The sequence below is a fragment of the Rhyacophila brunnea genome, unplaced genomic scaffold, assembly GCF_057557595.1.
Source record: "Rhyacophila brunnea isolate RB1 unplaced genomic scaffold, BYU_Rbru_1.0 scaffold_21, whole genome shotgun sequence".
In the NCBI taxonomy this organism is placed as follows: Eukaryota; Metazoa; Arthropoda; class Insecta; order Trichoptera; family Rhyacophilidae; genus Rhyacophila; species Rhyacophila brunnea.
The window spans coordinates 8786393-8807707 of NW_028232871.1; the positions used below are offsets into that span (position 1 = coordinate 8786393).

General features: G+C 32.4%; 1 protein-coding gene across 8 annotated transcripts in view; it reads right to left on the bottom strand.

Moving 5' to 3' along the window:
- Positions 1-1015: 1015 nt before the first annotated feature.
- Positions 1016-21315, bottom strand: part of beta-Spec (spectrin beta chain) — a 267463-nt gene continuing 247163 nt past the window's right edge. For 3 of the 8 annotated variants that reach the window (XM_085949068.1, XM_085949070.1, XM_085949069.1), the window contains 6 exons: positions 15348-15488; positions 13021-13230; positions 6651-6744; positions 5311-5490; positions 4897-5076; positions 1144-1578 (listed from right to left, as the gene is read on the bottom strand). In XM_085949068.1, coding sequence (XP_085805194.1) covers positions 1575-1578; positions 4897-5076; positions 5311-5490; positions 6651-6744; positions 13021-13230; positions 15348-15488 — 809 coding nt within the window. In that variant the 3' untranslated portion in view covers positions 1144-1574. Of the gene's footprint in view, positions 1579-4892; positions 5077-5310; positions 5491-6650; positions 6745-13020; positions 13231-15347; positions 15489-21315 lie in introns of those variants that run through there. The other 5 variants (XM_085949072.1, XM_085949073.1, XM_085949071.1 and 2 more) reach the window with 5 other exon arrangements.

Below are 21315 nucleotides of genomic sequence, written 5' to 3' on the forward strand. Positions count from 1 at the left end.
ATTATTGCATTTTTAGACACTGTTTCTATGAAAATTAAATGATAATATATTAATAAAAAATATAATAGTATGGGCTAGTGGAAATCAATATTTAAACATTATAATATTATGTGTTACTGGTCAAATTTTTATTTTGTCAGATTTTAAATAAATCACATTTTACAAGCATTGAAGGTATTTTAAAGTCAGTACGGAGAGAATATATTATTATAAAATTGTGACGAACCAAACATATTTCCTTAAAACTACCATGAACATTGTACATACAACAAGATGATAGTATGACTATTAAAAAAAAACTCATAAAAAACAATATGATGTTTGTGATATCATTTTTATTATATATTTTTTTCCTTATTTAAAACAAAACTAATTTAAAAATAACACTTAGATTGATTGATTTGGTCAAAGATAATCAAGCAGCGAAATTGAACACATCCATACATAAGCAACGGTAGCCCACTATGATTAAAATATCAAAACAATATTACTCTTTGCTATTATTCATCATATAAATTACCTTTTTCACAATATAATTATATACTATTCAATTCTTGCGGATGGGTCCACGGGGAACCCAAAAGCCGACTTTATTATCAGAGTAAAAAATCAATACAATCCGTCACTACAAATTATAATAATAAAAATACAAAAGAAATTCAGTTACAGTGACAAATATATTGGCAGTACAATTACAATATAAGCTAAAAAGTATATTTTTAAATTAAATATATTATAAAATTACTGCATCGTTTTAAATTTTTTTTTCGATAACATGAGTGCGCTTTTAGAGAAGATAAAATTCCAGATAGACGTTTCTTAACAATTATTTTTTTTTAACTTTTGAGTTTGAATGTAATATGCTAGCTTGCGTGAAACATCAATATTTTTTTTAATATTCATACATATATTATGAGTTCAATAATTTATAGACATACTCTTTCTATAATATATATATATCTTTCCAATTTAGAAATGTAATATATATATATAATAATAATAATAATTATAATTGCGAAATATCTTTAAATCGATTTTAAGATAAATTTCTTGTCAAGATGTTTCAAAAGTGTGTTGTGGGGGGTTGTTTTTCGGGAATTTAATTTACAATTAATAACATTAACCCTCCTCTCATATTTTTTTATGCATTGGATATGAGTGGATGCGATAGAATTTTTCAAATCATTTAAAACACCGTCTGTAGTACAAGACTGTGTCAAAACATAGGTGATATTGTAATAAACGCGTCCGGGGCGCACAAAGAACATGGCCACCTTCTCCGCCGCGCGATATTTGGTCCAATCGTATCTCAGTCGTATTTCAACATTTCATCGGAGCGAGTCATAGATCAATTTTTAGTTTGAAATAGACGAGAAATCATTGCGACGCATTATGAGACTAATAGATATATAATAGAGATTTTACTGTAGGACGATGTCAATAATTCAAATACTTTTTTTTGATATTGCTGAAATGTAACGCAGTATAAATAGTTCTAATAATGTCAAATCCCATTTGATGTTACTTCTGTCTTCTGTGAATCTCGAGTCTCATGAGGAAGATCCGTCAGAAGTTTAGCTGCAAATAATAGAGACAACCAGATTAGATTGACCAATACTTTAAACCATATCATTCGCAAAATAAACACTACAATCATTACCCTTATTTCAATTTCGGTAGAGTTAATTTCTCAATGACATATCGACGGTGCTAAGCCAAAACGTGTGCGGAAATTTGTATGTATGCAGTTCGCCGTATTACACTTCACTGTAAAATGTTGTATCGGAAATATATGGTAGTATATTTAAAGACTGTCCAACCTCTTTGGGCCGTATAGTACTAAGATAAAATCCATGTCAAAACACGGTTCTCGTCAGTTTACAGGAATCCAGCGGCAACCAAATTTTGAGCATAGCTGATATACTGGATAATTTGTTAGGTTAGGCTAGGTTTTCATTCTTGAATTCATGAATTTTGCCAAAATCAGCCATGGAAAATGGCGCGGTTCCCATCTGGCTTCCTGTAAACTGACTTTTACCTAAACCACTTACAAAATACGTAATAAAAACTACTGAAATACAAGAGAAACACAGTAGAAAGGTATGTAATTAAATTAGAAATACAGAACACGTAATTTTTTCATGTCTTTCTTTTCATTCTTGAATTTTGCCAAAATCAGGTATGAAAATTGAATTAACCCTTAACACTCGAGTGCCGCCATATCGGCGGCATTAGAAGTTTCCCGTATTACTCGAGTGCCGCCGTAGCGGCGGCACGCCATTAAAGTCATTTTTTGTAATATTTTCAGCAATTTTTATAATGCGATTTCAATCAAGTTAGAATGAATAATAATAGGTTATTACATTTATCTGAGAAAGAAGTCGGCAAAAGAATACTGCGTGCGTAATTTCTACATAGTATTTTTATCGGAATCTTCTCTTTTTTTATTCGTAGGTCGCTTGCTTGCAAGCAATGTTTTTTTGTCACATAAATTTTATTTATTGAACGTTCCCAGACTAGAGTGAACTGAAGTTGTTTGTCACACATGATTTTGAAGTGTTTATTTTTTTTATTGGTTCTCGCTTGAGCAGGGGCGTCTCGTATAGTTTACAGTTTTATATTTGAATAGACTGTTTTTGATGACAATACTTACTATTATATTATGCCGATTCAGAACCTTACAAATATAATGTGAAATACTCTAATGAGTCAAATGAAAATTATTACGTATCGATTTATTATTTTTTGAGAAATCTTTTGATAATGTGTACCGCACTGGGAATGAGTTGTTATGAGCCCGAAACTAATTTAGAAAATTTACGAGACGGCTGCTTATATTACAAGTGTATTGGAAGGCAAATCATTTGGATCATATTTACAGTCATAACTATATGTATGGACGATTTACACTTTATAGCCACTTCTCTAAATACCGCTATTTCATTACGATTCTGTGATAAGCCAGGATTACATATTGGAGATTGCTTTGTGAAATACCACACAATGAAGAATTATAAATAAACTAAAAATAAGTACAGTATATTCATTATAAATCTATTTTATAGAAATTAAAAAAAAAAAAAAATTTTACATTTTTTTCACCAATTAAATGTTTTATATTGAAATTATGCTATTTACGGAAAAAAGTCTCGAGTGGGTGGTATGTACCTATAAAAAATTTTTCGAGTAGAAAAGGTTAATGTTCATATTGAATCTAATAAAATTGGAGACAGTATATAGTATACGGCCATAATTCTTTTTCCGATAAGAAAGCTCGCGGCTTACTGCGCTACGGTGAAATCGACACCCCCAACAAACAGAGCAGTAACTCACTTTTTGGCTGTTTTGAGTTACATCACGCATACTAAGAAAAAAATACTCTCTGTCTGTATTAACGTTGTATCTTTATGTATTCCAGTACCAGTTGCAGAGATATGAACTCGAAAAAGGTTGTAATTATTATTTTTTTGCATTTCAACTTGTAAGAAAATAATAACTTGAATTACTCCATCTTATCAGTTCACAATATTGAACTGCATACATGTTAAATAGCTGTATAATGAATTACAACTGTATTCTATTATATTAAGTCATCGGTGTATCGTTTGTATTTTATTCTGATGATTGCGGTGGCCAGAACAAAAATAGAGTAGTTTTCTGTATGTACCCATATGCTGCGATGGTTTTAAAGTTAAGTTACAACAATATTCCATGAAAAAATATTTTTTTATTTGAAATCATCTCACGAAAAAAGTTGTAATATGAGTTACAACACTATTCTTTGGAAATATGCTGTTTTACGACAAGTCGGAACTCATAAAAAGTATACTTCCGGTTGTTTTACAGAGATAAAACATTAATATACTTGATTACCAGCACTAACAACGTATTTTAACCCTATTACCAGATACTTTCTTCTTTGCGTTACAATATGAGAATTTTTCAAACTTTCATTTTGCTCTCCAGAAAAATGACCAAAAGTGAGTTACTGCTTTGTTCGTTGTGGATGTCGAAATGTAATACGTACAATTTACATGTAACCATGCCAAAAGAGTGTTAGGGACATTTGGAAAAAATTAATGTCATCTTTTTCCCAAAACTGCGCCAGCAAGAGTTATTCCATGAAGAAGTAACAAATATTTTTTGGCACAGTGATAATTAGTGAAAAATAAGGCAAGGTGGCGCATGCGTTTACCTCGGGCGAGTCGCGTACTGACTGACAAAGCATTTGCCTCGCGAGGCTTTCACATATGTTATCTATGGTGAGGCCGCTCGCTCAGTCAGTATGCGGCTATTAATGTGGTATTGTAATAATGAACCTAATAAACTTTATTTTGCACAGCATATCTTTACATTGTCTACATTTCAGTCGCGAAGGGTGGATGTAGGCTATTAAGATCCAAAATAAGTAGTGCACACTTTGGCAGTCAAACATATTTGTTTTCATTGAACTAAGAATAAGTACAATTTGGTGATGGCACTGGTAGATGTCGAATCTTAACCTACCTCCACCCCTCGCCACTGCTATATTTGCTTTATAATGAGAATATTTCGGTTCAGTAATACATTGTATGTAGTATAAGTTAATACAACGATAATTTTCTTTTCCGAGATATGCACAGTTAATCTTGGAAATACCTGTTCAACATTAAATAATTTCTGGACTCCTTGAGTGAAACTTAATGTAATTTTTTTACTAACATAAATTCAAGCTTTCTCGATCTAAAACCAATCATTATTGAAAAGTAGAAAATTCTTATAAACTCGGATATAAATGTAGAAGCTCGATTTTCTATTATCCGGATGTCATTATGATCAATAGAATAAGACATGGATGCCCATGACATCCGCAGTGGTTGATAATCAAACTGAAATGATAATTGAGGGGTCAATTACTTTTTCTTAAGAGTGAAGAAAGAGCGTCGCTTCTGTTCGTCCTTCTGGGGTGGTGGTAGGGTCTGCGCTCGGGCCGACGCCCCACCTGCGGCTGCCGCCTGTCCTCCCAGACCCGCCAGCCAGGTGCTCACGCCCGCATCATCAGCTGCTTGGAATAAGAACTCGCCTCCCGACAACAATCTGCAATCAAACGTAAACATCAGTACATACATAATATACTCAATACAATAATAATTCTTTCATAAAGCAACATGGCTTTACTGCAACATGAATATTAGACGCACTATCTATCAATACATCTATATAAGTATTCTCGCTAAGATAGTTGTTACACTGGCACAGGGAAAAGACATATAGGATATTAACTAGAAATACACATTGTTAGGAAATATACATATGCTTGGGTGTACATACTTGATTCTGAAGACGTATTTCTTCTTGGTGTAGTCTGAGGCGACGTCGGCGGTGGAACCGGACAGGTCGAGAGGAGGCTCGCTGCGTATCGTCTGGTCGGGCGATGATTTGTATGTCTTGCTGTCTTTGTAGAAATACATTTTATTGTCCTTCGCTACCGCGTATACTTTGTCCCATGATCTGTCACAAACAAGCAATTTAATATATTATTAAACAATAGATCTACCGTTATATTGTCCACTGAATGGGTGCTACAGGGGGTCCTCATTATCAGAGTATTTGTTATCTGAGTCCCGGCAGTTACGAATTTGCAGGGAGATGCAAAAAAACATATAAAAAACACATAAAAAACACAAGCGCAATAGCTCAGTCGTCAACTGTCACTTTCAATCTGCCAATCCTACACTCCTACACTATTTCTGTCTTGCTCACATGTCTTTTTCTTTACTAAACGTGTTCCAATTAAATCCATTTACCAAGTAATTTTGGTCCCCGTTTTAAGCGGATTCGCTTTAAGAGGTATTTTTTCAGTTCAATTACCCTCGGATAACGACAACCCCTTGAACATGCTAACAAAATGACATTTAATAAAATATAATGATCATAAAAAAATAATTAAATTCTTACTCCATGTAGGAATTAGGTTTGGTACCTATTCTTTACAAGAGATTAAGCATTTACGTGGCAGTAATCCATGATAATTCGTAAAATGGGTTTATTTTATTTAAATGGGTGTTTTTATTGTATGGCTTTTCAAGTCATACTTGAAAAAACTCATTATGGTGAGTGAGACACGTGTCATAAAAATAATATCTATTATACGTGGTGAACACCAAGTGATTGGTACCTATTGTTAAGGCGTATCATGAAAAATATTAACGGAATTGGAAATAACATCTCAGTTGTATATTGTTAGAAAATTTTATCGTAATTGGCGAGTGCATTACTAGCTTAAACGCCTTAAACGATAAAGTACTGCGTTCGGAATGTGATGGTTATGGGTTAAAGATCCACGTTTTTCTATGTTTCGGATGTTTATGAAAAGCACTGTATGTACTTGTGTAATTAAAAAAAAACGACATTGCATTATGAGTGGTAATGTATCAGCTTATATAAAAGGTTCAAATTCTGGGGTTTGGCAAATTCACATTTTGTTTTTTAATGTGACCCAAAACACGGGCCCACTATGTTGAGCAAGTGGCTAACATTTATATTTCTAGTAAATAATCAATCAAGGATCCTTCTAGTAAGGTCAAGACATATTTGCAGATGGTAAAGTAAATTTAAATTTTATTATTTTAGTAACAGGATAAAGAGAAGTATAAAGCACCATTACAAACCTGTTAGATGCTCGCTTAGTTGTGGATTCCCATTCGTGTTTCCGTACCAGAATGCCTTCAATTCCATCGTCATCGCTGCCCGGGCTTTGTCCTTCTACAAATTGTCATACAAAGCACAATGAGAAAATATACAAACAAATATAATTCGAATTACATAATTGCAATTTTAAATTACGAATTATTATTTTATCACTATGGATAACGGTGTGGTGGTATGTTTTGACTCTTGGCTCAATGACATTTTATAATATAGGTACAACGACAAATGAAAAACGATGAAACATTTTTGTTAGCAACATAAATTTATAATAAATCAATATTATAACTTTAAAATATTTCACTCTGAATAATAATAAAAAATAGTTTACATTTATGAATTAGGTATTAAAGTCATGTTAAGGAAATAATATTAGTAGATATTATATTCATAAAATAATTATTACCTTTCACACATTTAAATCTAATTATTGTAATAGTACCTAAATTTGAGATTTTTTTTTTAATTCAAATTACATATTTTTTGACAAATGAATTAGTGTGTTAGTGTATTTAGTGCAAGGGATTACGTATTAATAGCATAGTCGGTTAGTAAAAACCGAAATGAATATTATTAAGTATAGTGGATAACAATGTAAAATAATATACTAAATGTAATGAGATTAAAATATTTACAGTAAAACACTGTTAATTCGAAAACGACGTGACATAAAATCGAAAAAAAATTCGAAATACAAAATGTATGGCAAAAAGAGTAAAAATTTTGATTTACAGCAGATTTCGAATTAACCGTGTTCGTATTAACAGGGTTTATTGTATATTAGTTTGACAATACAATTGGATTATTTAAAAGCAGAATATCGCACGCATTCTGACAATGTGTCCCCATCTGACATTTCTGTCAAAGCTAATATTTTGCCAATAGATGTGATTATAACTATAGCAATTTATTGGCCATAGACACTTAACCCTTTTACTCCCATTCGGCCGATATTTCGGCCCACCATACCTATGCGAAAACTCCATCTGGGCCGATCCATCAGCCGAAAGTTTGGAACCAAATTTACGATTTATTCCAAATGTTTTCCCGTCATATTTCGTCTCGTGTAGACAAAGCACTATATTCACTGTGTGTTGGGTGTGAGTAACATTTATTTTAGTGTCAGCATTGTTTATAATTATGTCACACCCTAATAACTCACAAGTCATAATTGCTCTGCTGTTGAACTTGAGACCAAAGAGTGTCATAAAAATAATAAAACATTATTTTTATGACATATTTTAAATTCTGATATTTCTTTTAGTTGTTTTATGATTCATATATCACATTACAAAATGAATTTTGTAATTTTTATGAACTGACCTGAACAAACAATGGATGCCACTGTACTTTTGGTAGGATGGTGAAAAAATACATGAATAAATATTATTATAAATGATTTAGTGCTTTGAAACTTATTTTTTGAAATTACTTCATTCCCATATCAGTTAGTCCTCGATACTGTATCGAATTCTCTTGCGATTTCGTGAATTGAATCATATTCTTGAATACCTTGACACTATACGATTTTTTTTTGATTACTTTATAAAAATTCTATTTCATTGAGAAATAATAATATGTTTATTTTTTTTCTGTTACTAGATAAGAATAGATTATATTATAAAATTTGGTATATCAATTATAAATAAAAAAATGTCACACTTGTTTTGTAGTTCAAACATAGTTTTATCCATTCATTTCTAAATAAATCGTTGGTATAGTGGCAGAAGACGATAAGTCAAAAATTGGCTGATTTGAGTTATGAATGCAGAATGATAAAGTTTAACACGCTCTATCGTATGAAAAAACAAGCTCCGCCAAAGTCCATGTAGTTGTGACATAATTTAAAGAATTCAATACGTATTAAGTCACTTTCTTTCATACTTTATAGTGGCAAATAACAATAAGATGACTTAACGTTATTTGGCTTCAAGCTTCTAGTCACTTGTCCGTCATTTATATTGACTTATTGTCTATGCCACATACAGCTTGCAACCATTTGACAGTTGGTTCTGAATGTTGACGTTTCGCGCGTATTTATATATCTCATATTTTCTACAATTGTGCTTGTAATCTATTGTATAATCGGTTTTATCGACGTGTATAATTTTTAGATTGGAAAATATTATGTTTCTGTATGGGCAACAGAATAAAATAAGGGAGCATGTAAAAGGTAAGCAACTTAATTCAACATAACCTCAAAATGAAGTTTGCTCTACAATTATTGATTATTTGTGTACTGATATCACGTTTCTATGGCGTATTTTTATGTAATCGGAAAGACATCCTTACTAACGCATATGTTTTATTTATATTTTAGATGATGCACACCAAAGTGATGTTGTGGATGGAGACAATATTAATAATAATCCTACTACTTTCATGGCAACAGGTTTGTAGGACAATAAGTTGTAGGACAAAGTTTTTTAGCTCGTTCATTAGGTACTTAAAAATTATATTATAGCCTCAGGAAGGTTTTAGTAGGTAGTATAATATAAGTTGTAGATGAAAAAGTGTTTAGGTACTTTACCCTTGATTTACTTTCATCTTTATAATGCTAACATGCATTTGATTACAGAAGACGGATCGATAAATGATGAAATTGACTTGGAGAATATGCCGATAATCATGCGCTGACGAACATAATACTTGCGGTGACAACAGCACCAAAATAATGAGTCAAATGGGAATGAAATTGGAAACTGAAAACTTGATAGTTTAATCATTAAACCCGGGGTGGGCTCATCTTGTTTGTATTGAATCGCCAGTCGGATACAATGTCAGTATTTTCTACTTCATCTGGTCATGGTTTTCCCAAGTACCTGGGGGTACACATCACGGGAGATAGCATTTTACAGAAAGAGCTCGCTATCCGAATGGGAATGGCTGGAGCAACATTCAACTCGATGCGAAATGTCTGGGACTCACGATTGTACTCGGTCAAAATCAAATGCCGCCTATTTGACGCTTGCATTCTGACGGTGCTGCTTTACGGTAGCGAATCATGGCACCTTACGAAGGCTCAGAGAAACCGTATACTGAGCTTCGAAAACAGATGTTTGCGATGAGTACTGGGTGTGGGGTGGTATGATTTTAGGATCGAGGAGATAAGATAATGCATCAAACAGCTTCTCATCACGCTGAGAGTGAAGATGCGACGTTGGACGTGGCTCGGCCACGTGCTGCGGATGCCAGAAGAGAACCTCAACTAGGCTTGCCTGTTCTTCAAGCCGACCGGACTCCGGCGTCCTGGAAGGCCGCTAAATACTATCTATAGAGTGTTTACGGCGGAGCTACGGGATACTGGTTTGACCTGGAACGGAGCAGAAAGACTGGCGAGCGACAAGGATTCTTGGAGGCGCCGCGTGGTGTCCATATGCTCCAATTACGGGGCGGATATGGCCAAAGAAGACGAAGAAAGAGCTTCGAGCGCAAAGGGGATTTTATTTTAAGGAATGCAGACAGTGCTGCTCCAAAAACCCAAAGGGTACGAATTGGTGACGGCAAACTGCGCAAGGATTCAATATCATACCACGTTATCAAAATGAATTAAAAGAAAGTATTTGCCAAATTTCTGACTTAAATCTCCATACCGTTTATCCACCTGTTATCCGATGTTTCTAATAAATAAATTAAATACTGTTCTCGAACCCTTCGAGGTTGGCTATGATGAAGCGGAAATGATCTCTTAATTATATTTTAAGTTTTCTTAATTAATTTTATAGGATAATTGTTAATTTTAATTGTTTTCATAAATTATTTTTGTGTAATCATCATCCCCATACCGTTTATCCACCTCTAATCAAATGTTCTGATAAATAAATTAAATAAGAATGTATTCTTTTTATTATTTTTACCTAGTACTTAGCTACACAAATTTATTTTTAATAAAGATGAAAAGTATCATAATTTGAAACAAGATTATTACTAATCTTACATACAAAAATATCAAATTACTTCTATACCTACCTAATATTATTACCTAATAGTATCCACCTACCTAATATTATTTCTGTTTTAATTTTAATTTTATTTTAAATTGGCCAGTTTCTATTATGATTAGAGTCCAATGTATTACTACTCAACTACAACATTTTATGTTTGACTATTTATTCTATTAACTCAAAAATCGTTGTGGCAAAAAACGTTAATTCACCTTTTTGTAAATAAACTCAAAAAACTAATTATTATTACTATAAAAAAGACTTGACAATACTCAAATCGAATTCATAAATGATTACCGAATATCATAAAGTAGCAAGTTTAGGTAAAAATGTTTAAACTAATTAAATAAAGAGGTTTCAATTTCTTGAATTTAGAAAAAGACGATTATCTCTAAACAAGGTTTTTTGACTTAACGCCTTTTGCCACTATACCGACGAAATATTGATACATTATTATTTTCTTTTGTTTTATTGATGTCAACTATCAATATTATTACTTATTATTGCTTTATACACCATTGAGAACACACACAAAAAAGTTTCAAATTTTTAAAACATGTGTAGAATTATTTATTTTAAAAAAACTAAATCGACGATTTTTTATCAAAAAACGCTTGGGAGTTTTCACATATGCTAGGCTCAATCGGCTGGGAGTAAAAGGGTTAAACAATCCCATACCTATCCGATCTTATTATGGAAAATACTTTTTCTTTTCACAAGCAAAAATGTCACAAATTTAAATAAAATTTGTCCATCTGCGTCAATTTTTCGTATCTTTATTTTAAATAGAAGGTCGAAAAATAAGATGTGAATCATACATCACATAAATTCAAACATATTAAATGGCTCCTCTGTAAAGTTAATTATCTTGTTGATAGGACACATTGCAAGAATGCTCGGGATATGCCCTTTTCTATGGCACTATCTGACAGGCCGCAGATTTTTAGCGACACACGTTGAATGTAGAGCGAAGCTCTCACTACAATCGCTGTAATACCGATATATTGTGACTTGGTATTATTCAAACAGATGTCACTGTGTGTTTAATTTTTTTTGATTATGCAAATCAATCGACAGTGGCTAGTAATTTGAGTTTAAAGTCGGACGAGATAACTCGCGAAATTTCTATGTGCGGCCTGTCGATTACGGCCCCATAGGTCGAGATAGCCCACTGAAGGCATAGAACCGGTTAAAAAGACTTTTTAAAATTCGGGAACAAGGGTAATAAAGGGTATTAGGCATCTCTTTCATACAGTAAGTGTTAATATTGAAATGAATGAGAGAGAGCAATATATTAGTAATGATAGCATATTACAGAATAAGTTACAAATTACAGAAACCGATGATTGGATACCTGCAAAGAAAGATATTAGAAATATGAAGACACCGGGGAACCATTTTATCAGTAAACATTTTAAGATGGGCGAATTAATGATGGAAAAACAACATGGCATTATGATAAATAAACAATACAGCACACGGGTAGAACCTATTGCGGGCGTATTCAAAAAACTATTACCTACTCTCTGGGATGTTGAAGAATATTATTAATAATGACACAACGACAATCGAATATATCGGCAACATTTTGTTTCACCACAAATAATGTTTAGAAATATGAATCATTGTCTCTATTATAATTTTAATTAACGCGAGTGTATAACCAATTGAATTTGTTTCACGGATTAATTTTTCTGTGTATCGATTACTGAATAATGCAGCAACCATAAGGTAAACAAAAAATATGTTGGCATACAATTTTTAAAATTCCATTTTATATAAATTATTAGACTATTTTTTTAATGCACAATTCCCAAGATTTAAGAATGTAACATTCTTTTATTGAACATACATAATTTGAAAAAATATGACCCCACCAGGTTCGATCTGCACCCCCCGAGATTTGCGTCCATGTGCACTGACCACTAAGCTATATATGTCCTATCTAATTGCGAAGAAGTTAAATAATGGTTTTTACAATACTCTCGGAAGCGCTTTCTGAATGTAAATTATATTAAATTAAACGGTCAGTGTATCATTAGTCAATATTTCGGTTGTTCTATCATTATTTGGATTTCAAAGCTAGACGGTTTCTGCAGTATTTAACTTACAGAAAAGACAGGATTCTCCTTTTCATAAAGTTCCTTTTTTAGAGAAACTTTGTTTTTCATTGGTGATCTAATTGGCCACACAAATATTTCAATTATGAATACATATCTAGCTTACGAGGAATAAGAAATATAATAAAATATAATAAAGGCCAGATACAATATTATAATGAAGACAAGTCAGGTTAAATACGGAAAATTAGTTAGTGCGAATGAAAGGAAATGTGCAAATTGTCCGATCACCGCAGGCAGTCTGTCGATATGTCCATCTGTCCCTTTACCTCCCAACCCTCTCCGAGCCCTTCCTCTACCTGAGGCCTCGTCGTCGCTGTGGGCGCCATCCGTGGCGGAGGAGGTGGACGCGTCGTGCTTCTTGCTCCGCCAGCGGAAGCTGCGGAAGGGGGACTTGCTGCGGGAACGGCTCTTCACCTTGGAAGAGCCGGCCGAGGCGGGCAGCGTGGCCGACTGCGGGGAGCGGGCCTCCGACACGCCTGGGCGGGCGGGGTTACGGAACAATCAGTACAACAATAACGCGCACACACAGAATTAAAACACTACGATACAAAAGCAGATTAACTTAAACAACCATCAATAAAACAAGTCCCTTTATCTTTAATATTTTTTAGACAATTTTCTTCATTGTTTAGAATTAAAATGAGAATTTTTCAATCATAATGAAGACTGAATGAAGAACACTTTACCTACTCGCTTCCGCCAACGTGGCATGCTATAGATACACAAATCACAAATAGCACAGTGGTGTCTTTAGACACAGATACAACTGCTATAAAAAATAAATTCGATACAATTCAATTTTAAACGTGCGGGTCCTCCAAAGAGTGGAGATTAAGGCGATGTCTTTACCTACCAGCGACACCTAGCGGAAAAATACGGAGCTTGCAATTTGGGACATTTTTTTGATAATTTACAATTTCAATTGTATTAATTAATAAATATGTACTTATCTGAAAACATTAAAAAGAAAAATATTAAAAATAACCCAAATTGCAAGCTTCGTAGTTTTCCGCTAGGTGCCTCTGGTAGGTAAAGACATCGCCCTAACAGATTTTCTTTTCAAAGAATGGTTCATTCTAGATTATTGAAAAAAACAATATTCAAGTTTCAGTTGGCCTCTGAATTTATAACCGCGACATGTCTTTGTAAACGGGTATTCATAACCGCAACCCGATATTACAAAGCAGGCGCCTAATTACATTAAAAAATATATATATACGAGAGCTTGTAGATAATAATGGTTGTTTAACATGGTCAAAATTAACACACATAGATGTAAAAGCATCTAAATTTTTTGTCTATTCTCGAATATAGATCACGTTGTATGACGTTACATCAAAAAAAAACATGCTTTAGTCATAACAGGAAAACATTCATCAGGTGCCTTTAAAATATAATAATATGTAAGTATAAGCGACAATATGATAATATAATAAATAATCGATTGATCATGCATTAAAAATGCTGAAAAATATCAGAATATACCTTCCAGAATAATCCTCATGGTTTTATTTCAAGATCTAAAAGTATATTACCATAATGAAACCAAATATTAAAAAATGAAGCAACTGCTATGGATATAATAATATGACCGTGGTAAACTATACCCATAACCTCAATAAACCATAACTAAAAGCCTACAGTATTTTTTAACCATAACATTATGAACTCCCAATAAAGATGATTTTATTTGGTAAAGTTATTTCACCATTATTCAGCAATACAAATACCTATGATTAAATATCGGGCAATAAAAACGTCAATAACCCTAAATAGAAATAGTAGAAATGTACTAAGGTATCATAATCCATAAATGACCTCACGCGACATTTTCAGCCTTCCCTCTATAATTGAAAATAATCAATTTTAATATTATATTTCAACAGAACATTTTCTTCTCAGAAAGCAATGCCTATATTCTGTTGATTTTTTGACATATTTTCAACCCAGCCCTTTCATCATGAATAATCAACAGTATTTCAGACCCATTACGCTACTCTTAGAGGGGGAGGTCATATTATATGGATAACCCCATATCAAATGTTATTTGAAAATTTGTGTTTTTTTATGATTTCTTTAGTTGTAAAATGATTCGAACCATTATTTTTTCATTTCAGTTTTCCTTCCAGTTCAAATAAAAAAAATGTTTTTCTGGTTTTCTGTTCAGTTCCAGTTCGAAGCCCTGGTTATAAATCAACAAATGAATGGATGATTTTGATTTTTAATAACTGACACTTCTTGTCAATGTGCTCTAATTATTATAGAACATTATTATTTATATTTACCAACAAACTAGTTTTCCATAATTTTTTTTTCTTTTGTAAAATTAGCAGATTTTGTAGCAGGTATTGTATTATGTATTTTCAAATTTAAAAAACCAAAATGACGCTTTCAATCATATGTTTCAAATTGTTTTGATATGATTCAATCTGAAAAAAATTATAAAATTACACTCTCTGATCCGATACGAAATATAATAAAATTTACCAACACATGAAATTGAAACTATTTATCAGGTGTCTAATTATGTTGCCGGATGATTTAATGATGTGAGATTCGGAATGACTAATGAGGAGTCACAGTTTCTACTCACTGGAAGCCCCACGGCCAGGAGTGGTCCTGATGGGCGGTTCGCTTTGCCGCTTACTTCCGCTGCTCCCCGGCTGAGGAGTCGAGATGGCCTGGGATTGGGATTTTGATTGCGGTGGAGTCTGCATCCGCCCCACTCCCATCGCTGCGCATGCATTTCATAAACGTACAAATAACGGCGTCACGTCTCAACCACCGCCAATGACATACGACCATAAGACAAGTCATAACTCTGCTGCGTTTCTAATAATTTTAAATTTCTCTCTTTATTTGAATCTTATATGTTTTTAAGTAGCTTCGCGTATAATTTATTTATATGGTCAGAATAATTCATTGGAGATTGTGTCAACGTAAAACCATCGACTTATTGTACTTACTTCATGTGTATTACAACCGTACCAATATTTTTCAATTATACCCCCGTACTCTGCACCGTGTAAACGAAATTAATTGAAATCAAGCTGCAGATAATTTATAATCGCGTCAATAAGATTAAAAAGTTAAATGACAATACATATTGATTACAGTGGCAAAGGGTGGAGGATAGGCTGTTAAAATCCGACATATATAGTGCACACTAAACATTGTCAGTCAAATATTTCTTTTCATTGAAGACTACAATGTGTGATTGTGTTTGTTAGTTTTTAAAATTCAATTAAACCCTGCCTAATCCAAGCCATAGTAAATTCATTTATCTTTAAAATATCTAAAATTATGCCATTAAGTCATACATAATTTTAAATATTTTATAGATAGAAGAATATTTTTTATCGATTATGGTTTGGTAGGCAGGGTTTAATTGAATTTTAAAAACAAACCAACACCATCTGCAATCAATTATATTCTTAGTTTAATAAAAACGAATAAGTATGCCTTACAAAGTTTAATGTGCACTAATTATGTCGAATCTTAGCAGCCTACCTCCACCCCTCGCCAGTGATTGATTGTAATAAGTCATTTTATAAACTGATTCCGTTCATAATCTAAATGGACATCGAAAACAATTAAGAATTTGATCCAGATGCGGGATTCAAAAAATATTTTGAAACGGTTACAATTAACTATGAACAATAAACTAAGATTAGAATAAAACATGCAAAATAAAAACCTGTCGTAAATTCAATAATAAATCCATAAAATTGAAGAAATAATAAAATAATTATAGTAATATATGTAAAAAATAAGTGTGATTGTAAATTAAATGTACAATAAAATAAAAATTGTAAACGAAACATATACCCGACACCATAAGCGACCACAATAGTAAATAATTGACGAGGTTTTTATTTGAAATTGTTAGTAATCCACAATATAAAATGCATGAATATAATTTAACCAACATACCTGTGATTGGTTTAGTATTCTTGATTCGTCCACCAATAAGCTTGATTCGAAATATAAACATTGTATACGAAATAACAAACCATACCTTGTTTCCAAATAATAATTATTTTGTTAAGAACAATATTTTATTTATTAGTGACATCCGTTTGTTAATTTTATAAGATTAACATATTCAAAAATATCTTCAGTTACATTTTACTTCATTGTTCGAGACCAAGTGTTGTCTTTTCAATACGACACGTAGCAATATTGATACATTTTCTTTCAATATGCTCTCTCATCTCTATTTATGCATAGCTAAGGGCTTTAGCAGGCCTATTCTGACATATCACTTAACATCAAAAAAGAGCTAATTGTGATAATATATCACATTTATCACTTTACGTATATACTAGCGGTTAATTATGTAAAAAATTCGCTTAGCCATGCTAATTTTGAGAACGAGACAGAGTATGTCAATTTTATATATTGAGAATTAAAACGCAAGATCTGACTGTTTTGCTGCAATTGCAATGACATGACTAAGAAAATTGTAGGTTATGTTGATATGTCTGACGTGTCAATACAAAATGTGTTGGACTCATTATCAACTAGATGGCGCTCGTTCGGTCTTATCCGCCTGGATTCGACATTACGAACATATATGAATTTGACCGGCATGTCAACTAACCTAAATTTTCGCCGTATTATGAATTAGAGATAGCAGCCATTAACTGTCTTCTTTGTAAGATATCCGTGCTAATTTTGACAATTGAAAATAACAGAAACGTGCCAAAATGTTAACCGTTAAGAATAGACCTGCTGCACCAATTTGATACATGAATAAGAAAACCTTAAATTTAAAGGTGGGAAAATCGGTGTTCGATTTATTAATATAATTAATTAACTGCCTGCTGACACTGTGCTCTATGGGAGCAAATGTAGCGTGGTGTGGGACTTGCTATTTGGTAGTTAGGTCTTAGATAAATGTGCAACATTATTATTACAGTGAAACCCCGTTAATTCGAAATCGACAGGACCAAAAATCTAAAAAAAACGTTTGAATTACAAAATACAAAATATATGACAAAAGACTTGAAATTTTGGTTCCATTTCTGACACAATTTCTTGTTCTTTTCAGTGGTGACTATTGTAGTTCATTCATTGTAAAAGATTTTATGAATTTTAGCGAATCGAATATTTCGATTAATTCTGAAATTCGAATTAACCATGTCCATATTAACGGGATTTTACTGAACGATTAATGTTAGTAACTAATTTCTGAATGAGTTAATAAAATTGACCTTGCCCAATCCACACCTGTCACAATCGTCTATCATCGAGTATAAAATAGAAACAATGTAAGTATTTCAAAATTGGAATAGCCAGCGTGACAAAACAAAGATAACATATTTATATCTGATATCTCTTTTTTTTCTCTAGTTGATTTAGGTACTTATACTTTGTATTCTAAATGTCATGTTGTGAAAGTCTTGGATTAATAATTTGCTATGTGCTCAATGTGTCTTTTTTAAATAAATAAATATATATAATATGACAAAATTTCATACCGTTTCCATTATATATGTAATTGTGTAAAAAAAAAACAATTATCATTTGGAAACAATGCAAACAGATAGGTGACAAATGTTACAAAATTATAGACATTACAGCCAAAACCTGAAAGAACATTTTTGATTATACTGAAATAGGAAAATGTTACGCAAGATTAGAGACAATACAATTATATTTTTAGCAGGGGTAGCAAATGTTTATCGCACGGGCTGTGAGCGGGCAGTGCTTACATGGGTTATAATTCGTGTCAAAGAGAGCCAAGACCACATTACCATACCATCACCAATAGTTTACAAATTCCAGATAACATTAACATCATACATAAGCGCGTTATACTTACGTCTGTCTGACACAACTGTGCTTTACATACAAAGAATATTTAATTTTTCTACGCGGATGGGGAATAACATAAAACAAAGTGTACGTACATAATGAGACACAGAATTGATTACGTAAAAAAAAAATACAGACCAAATAAAAAATATGAATGTCTAAAAATTCGGATTGATATAACTGATATGGTAGTAAACCTTCATTCAATTAGAATAAAACCAATGTATAAATACTGACATCCATTGAAATCCCAACATTTCACTGTTTCAACATTAAAAGGTGTTTATGTATCTTTTTAAAGTTTTTTTAGGTTAGCAACAAGACTTAAACAAAAAATATAGATGATTCCGCTTAATTGGGACATCCACTTATTTGGGCCAAATCCCAAGGAATGGAAACCAAACCAAGAAACCAACAGTAATTTACATTGCTTAAATGGGACAACATTCCGCTTAACTCGGACGGTAAGTGCGTTTGAACAGTGGAAATGATATTTACGATGCAATGAGGAAAATAAGGATATATTACAAGTTAATATTGTTAATGATTGTCAACTTTCAACAACAGATCGTGTTCTGGTGAAACTGATGACTGTGTGAATAAATACACTTTTACACAATAAATGCATTTTCGCAAAATTAAATTAGGTAATTTAATGTGTAAATTCACACAATATATTAAAATATAAAATTTAAAAAAACTTCACTCAAATCAAAAAATGTCATCTATGTACCATAGATATTAAATCGGTTTTTGAAAATAGTTGCCTAGGAACCGTGGAGACAACAAAGATGGCCACCATGCTATCCAGACTCTGAAGAAAGGAACTTTATAAACTGTGATTTAAATACTGTACATGCTAAATTAACATTCTCACAAATTGAGATATTTTATATTTATATTTTCAATAAAACCTTGCAATATTGAAAAAGCGATTTGAAACACAAAATGTTATTTTTCATTGGTTTTGTTTCTAAATAAAATAAACTATAATATGAATACATAATAAATTTAAATTTGTATTTTAAATATAAAAATAAATAAATAGGGTATTTAAAAAAATAAGCATCACATCTACGATGAGACAAATAAGTAAAACGTCAACTGCTTGTAAAAGGAATAACAAGACTAATTAAAATGAATGTGTCCTGTGTAATTAAAAATCAAACTATGGAAATAATGAGTGAAAACTTAAAAAGGTTGTGCGGACAAAATTGGAAAAGCGTGATTAGCGACGTTTCAACCATTACCTGGTTGCGAGTGCGGCCTTTCTTGGGTTTTCTCCGACACCTTAGTGGAACTCCTCCGAATGACTATCGTATCGCAATCGACATTTTTTTGTTTATTTAATTTCCACCATTTTGTTTTTAGCGTTTCGAAAATGAAGGCAGCGTGAAAGAAACACACAACAGTGTAAGAAACACAATCCGGTGCAACGTCACGTCATCAACACAGGGTGGTGCAACAAAATCGTCATCGCTGACAATATTTAAATAATTTATGCACTGCTTCGACATTCGACTAAAGAATTACACTTGTGTCGCAACACTTTTATCTGAAGAAAAGTGTCAGATATAAAATCAATAATTTTTTAAACTGACGAAACTATTGCTTTGTTAAAATCTGTTGACACTTCTATGGCAATTAATTGCATTTTTATAATGAATATTGCCGGTGTAAGTGCAAGACGACGGTTACATTCCGCAAAAGCACACTTGCATATTATTAACAACGTTTTTGTCTCTTCTGCGCATCTATTCTATACACAAGGCAGTCAGTCATATAGGTGGCTATCGACGGTAAGTTATCATATTATATATTGATGCTGTTAATTGTTACAATAAGTTAACTGTCTGAACTCTGAACTGTCAAAAAGTGCTGTTGTAACAACACCCCTCTTGGCTGTGTTAACTTTTAGAGCCAGATAGGAAGTTTTGACACTTTAGGCTAACTTTTTGGAACAACCATAATACTCAATACATAAATATGATAAACTACCCTCGATAGTCGCCGATAACAGCCTTGTGTATAGAATAGATGTGCTGAATACTAAAACAAATAGTTTATTCATGTATTTCTTATGCATTAATGACAATCAATTTAGGAATATGTATAATTTTAAATATCAAAGTGCATTGTTTGTAAACAATGCGATAGAAATTTACATAGATTCAAAGCAAGCCTTAGCCGTGGCATTGAAATGATTTAATGTCAAATAGATGTAATTTCGTATCAGAAACTCGGAATAAAGATAAGATGGAAGTGTCACGACACAAACGTAGCCTTAGAATATAAGCTTTATGAATCAAAAAAGACAAGAAGCTGTTAATATAAAATAAACTTTTTGGTTTTTATTTTAATGTGTTTATTATTAGCAGACGGACTAGATTTTGCATGTGTAAAAAGAACGGAGAGGTTGTGAATTAAATATTATTTTGCGATCATCTGCGTATTAGTTAAGTGGCATCATCATCGGTAGTACACTCTCAAAAGCAAGCAATATTTGGTTTCACAGTTTGTTTCAGTTTGTGTAAAAAATATTACACATAACTACATAAATAATTTAATGAGTGCAAGTCATAATATGTGAAGATTGGTTAAAACTTTTAAGAAACTAAACCTCCTAAATACAATTATACCCTTTAGGTATAATCCAGCAATATTAAAACACTAGATTCCTAACTATTTACAAGTGATCTTTAAATTGAATTCACAAGCCATAAAAATCTTTTTAAAAATAA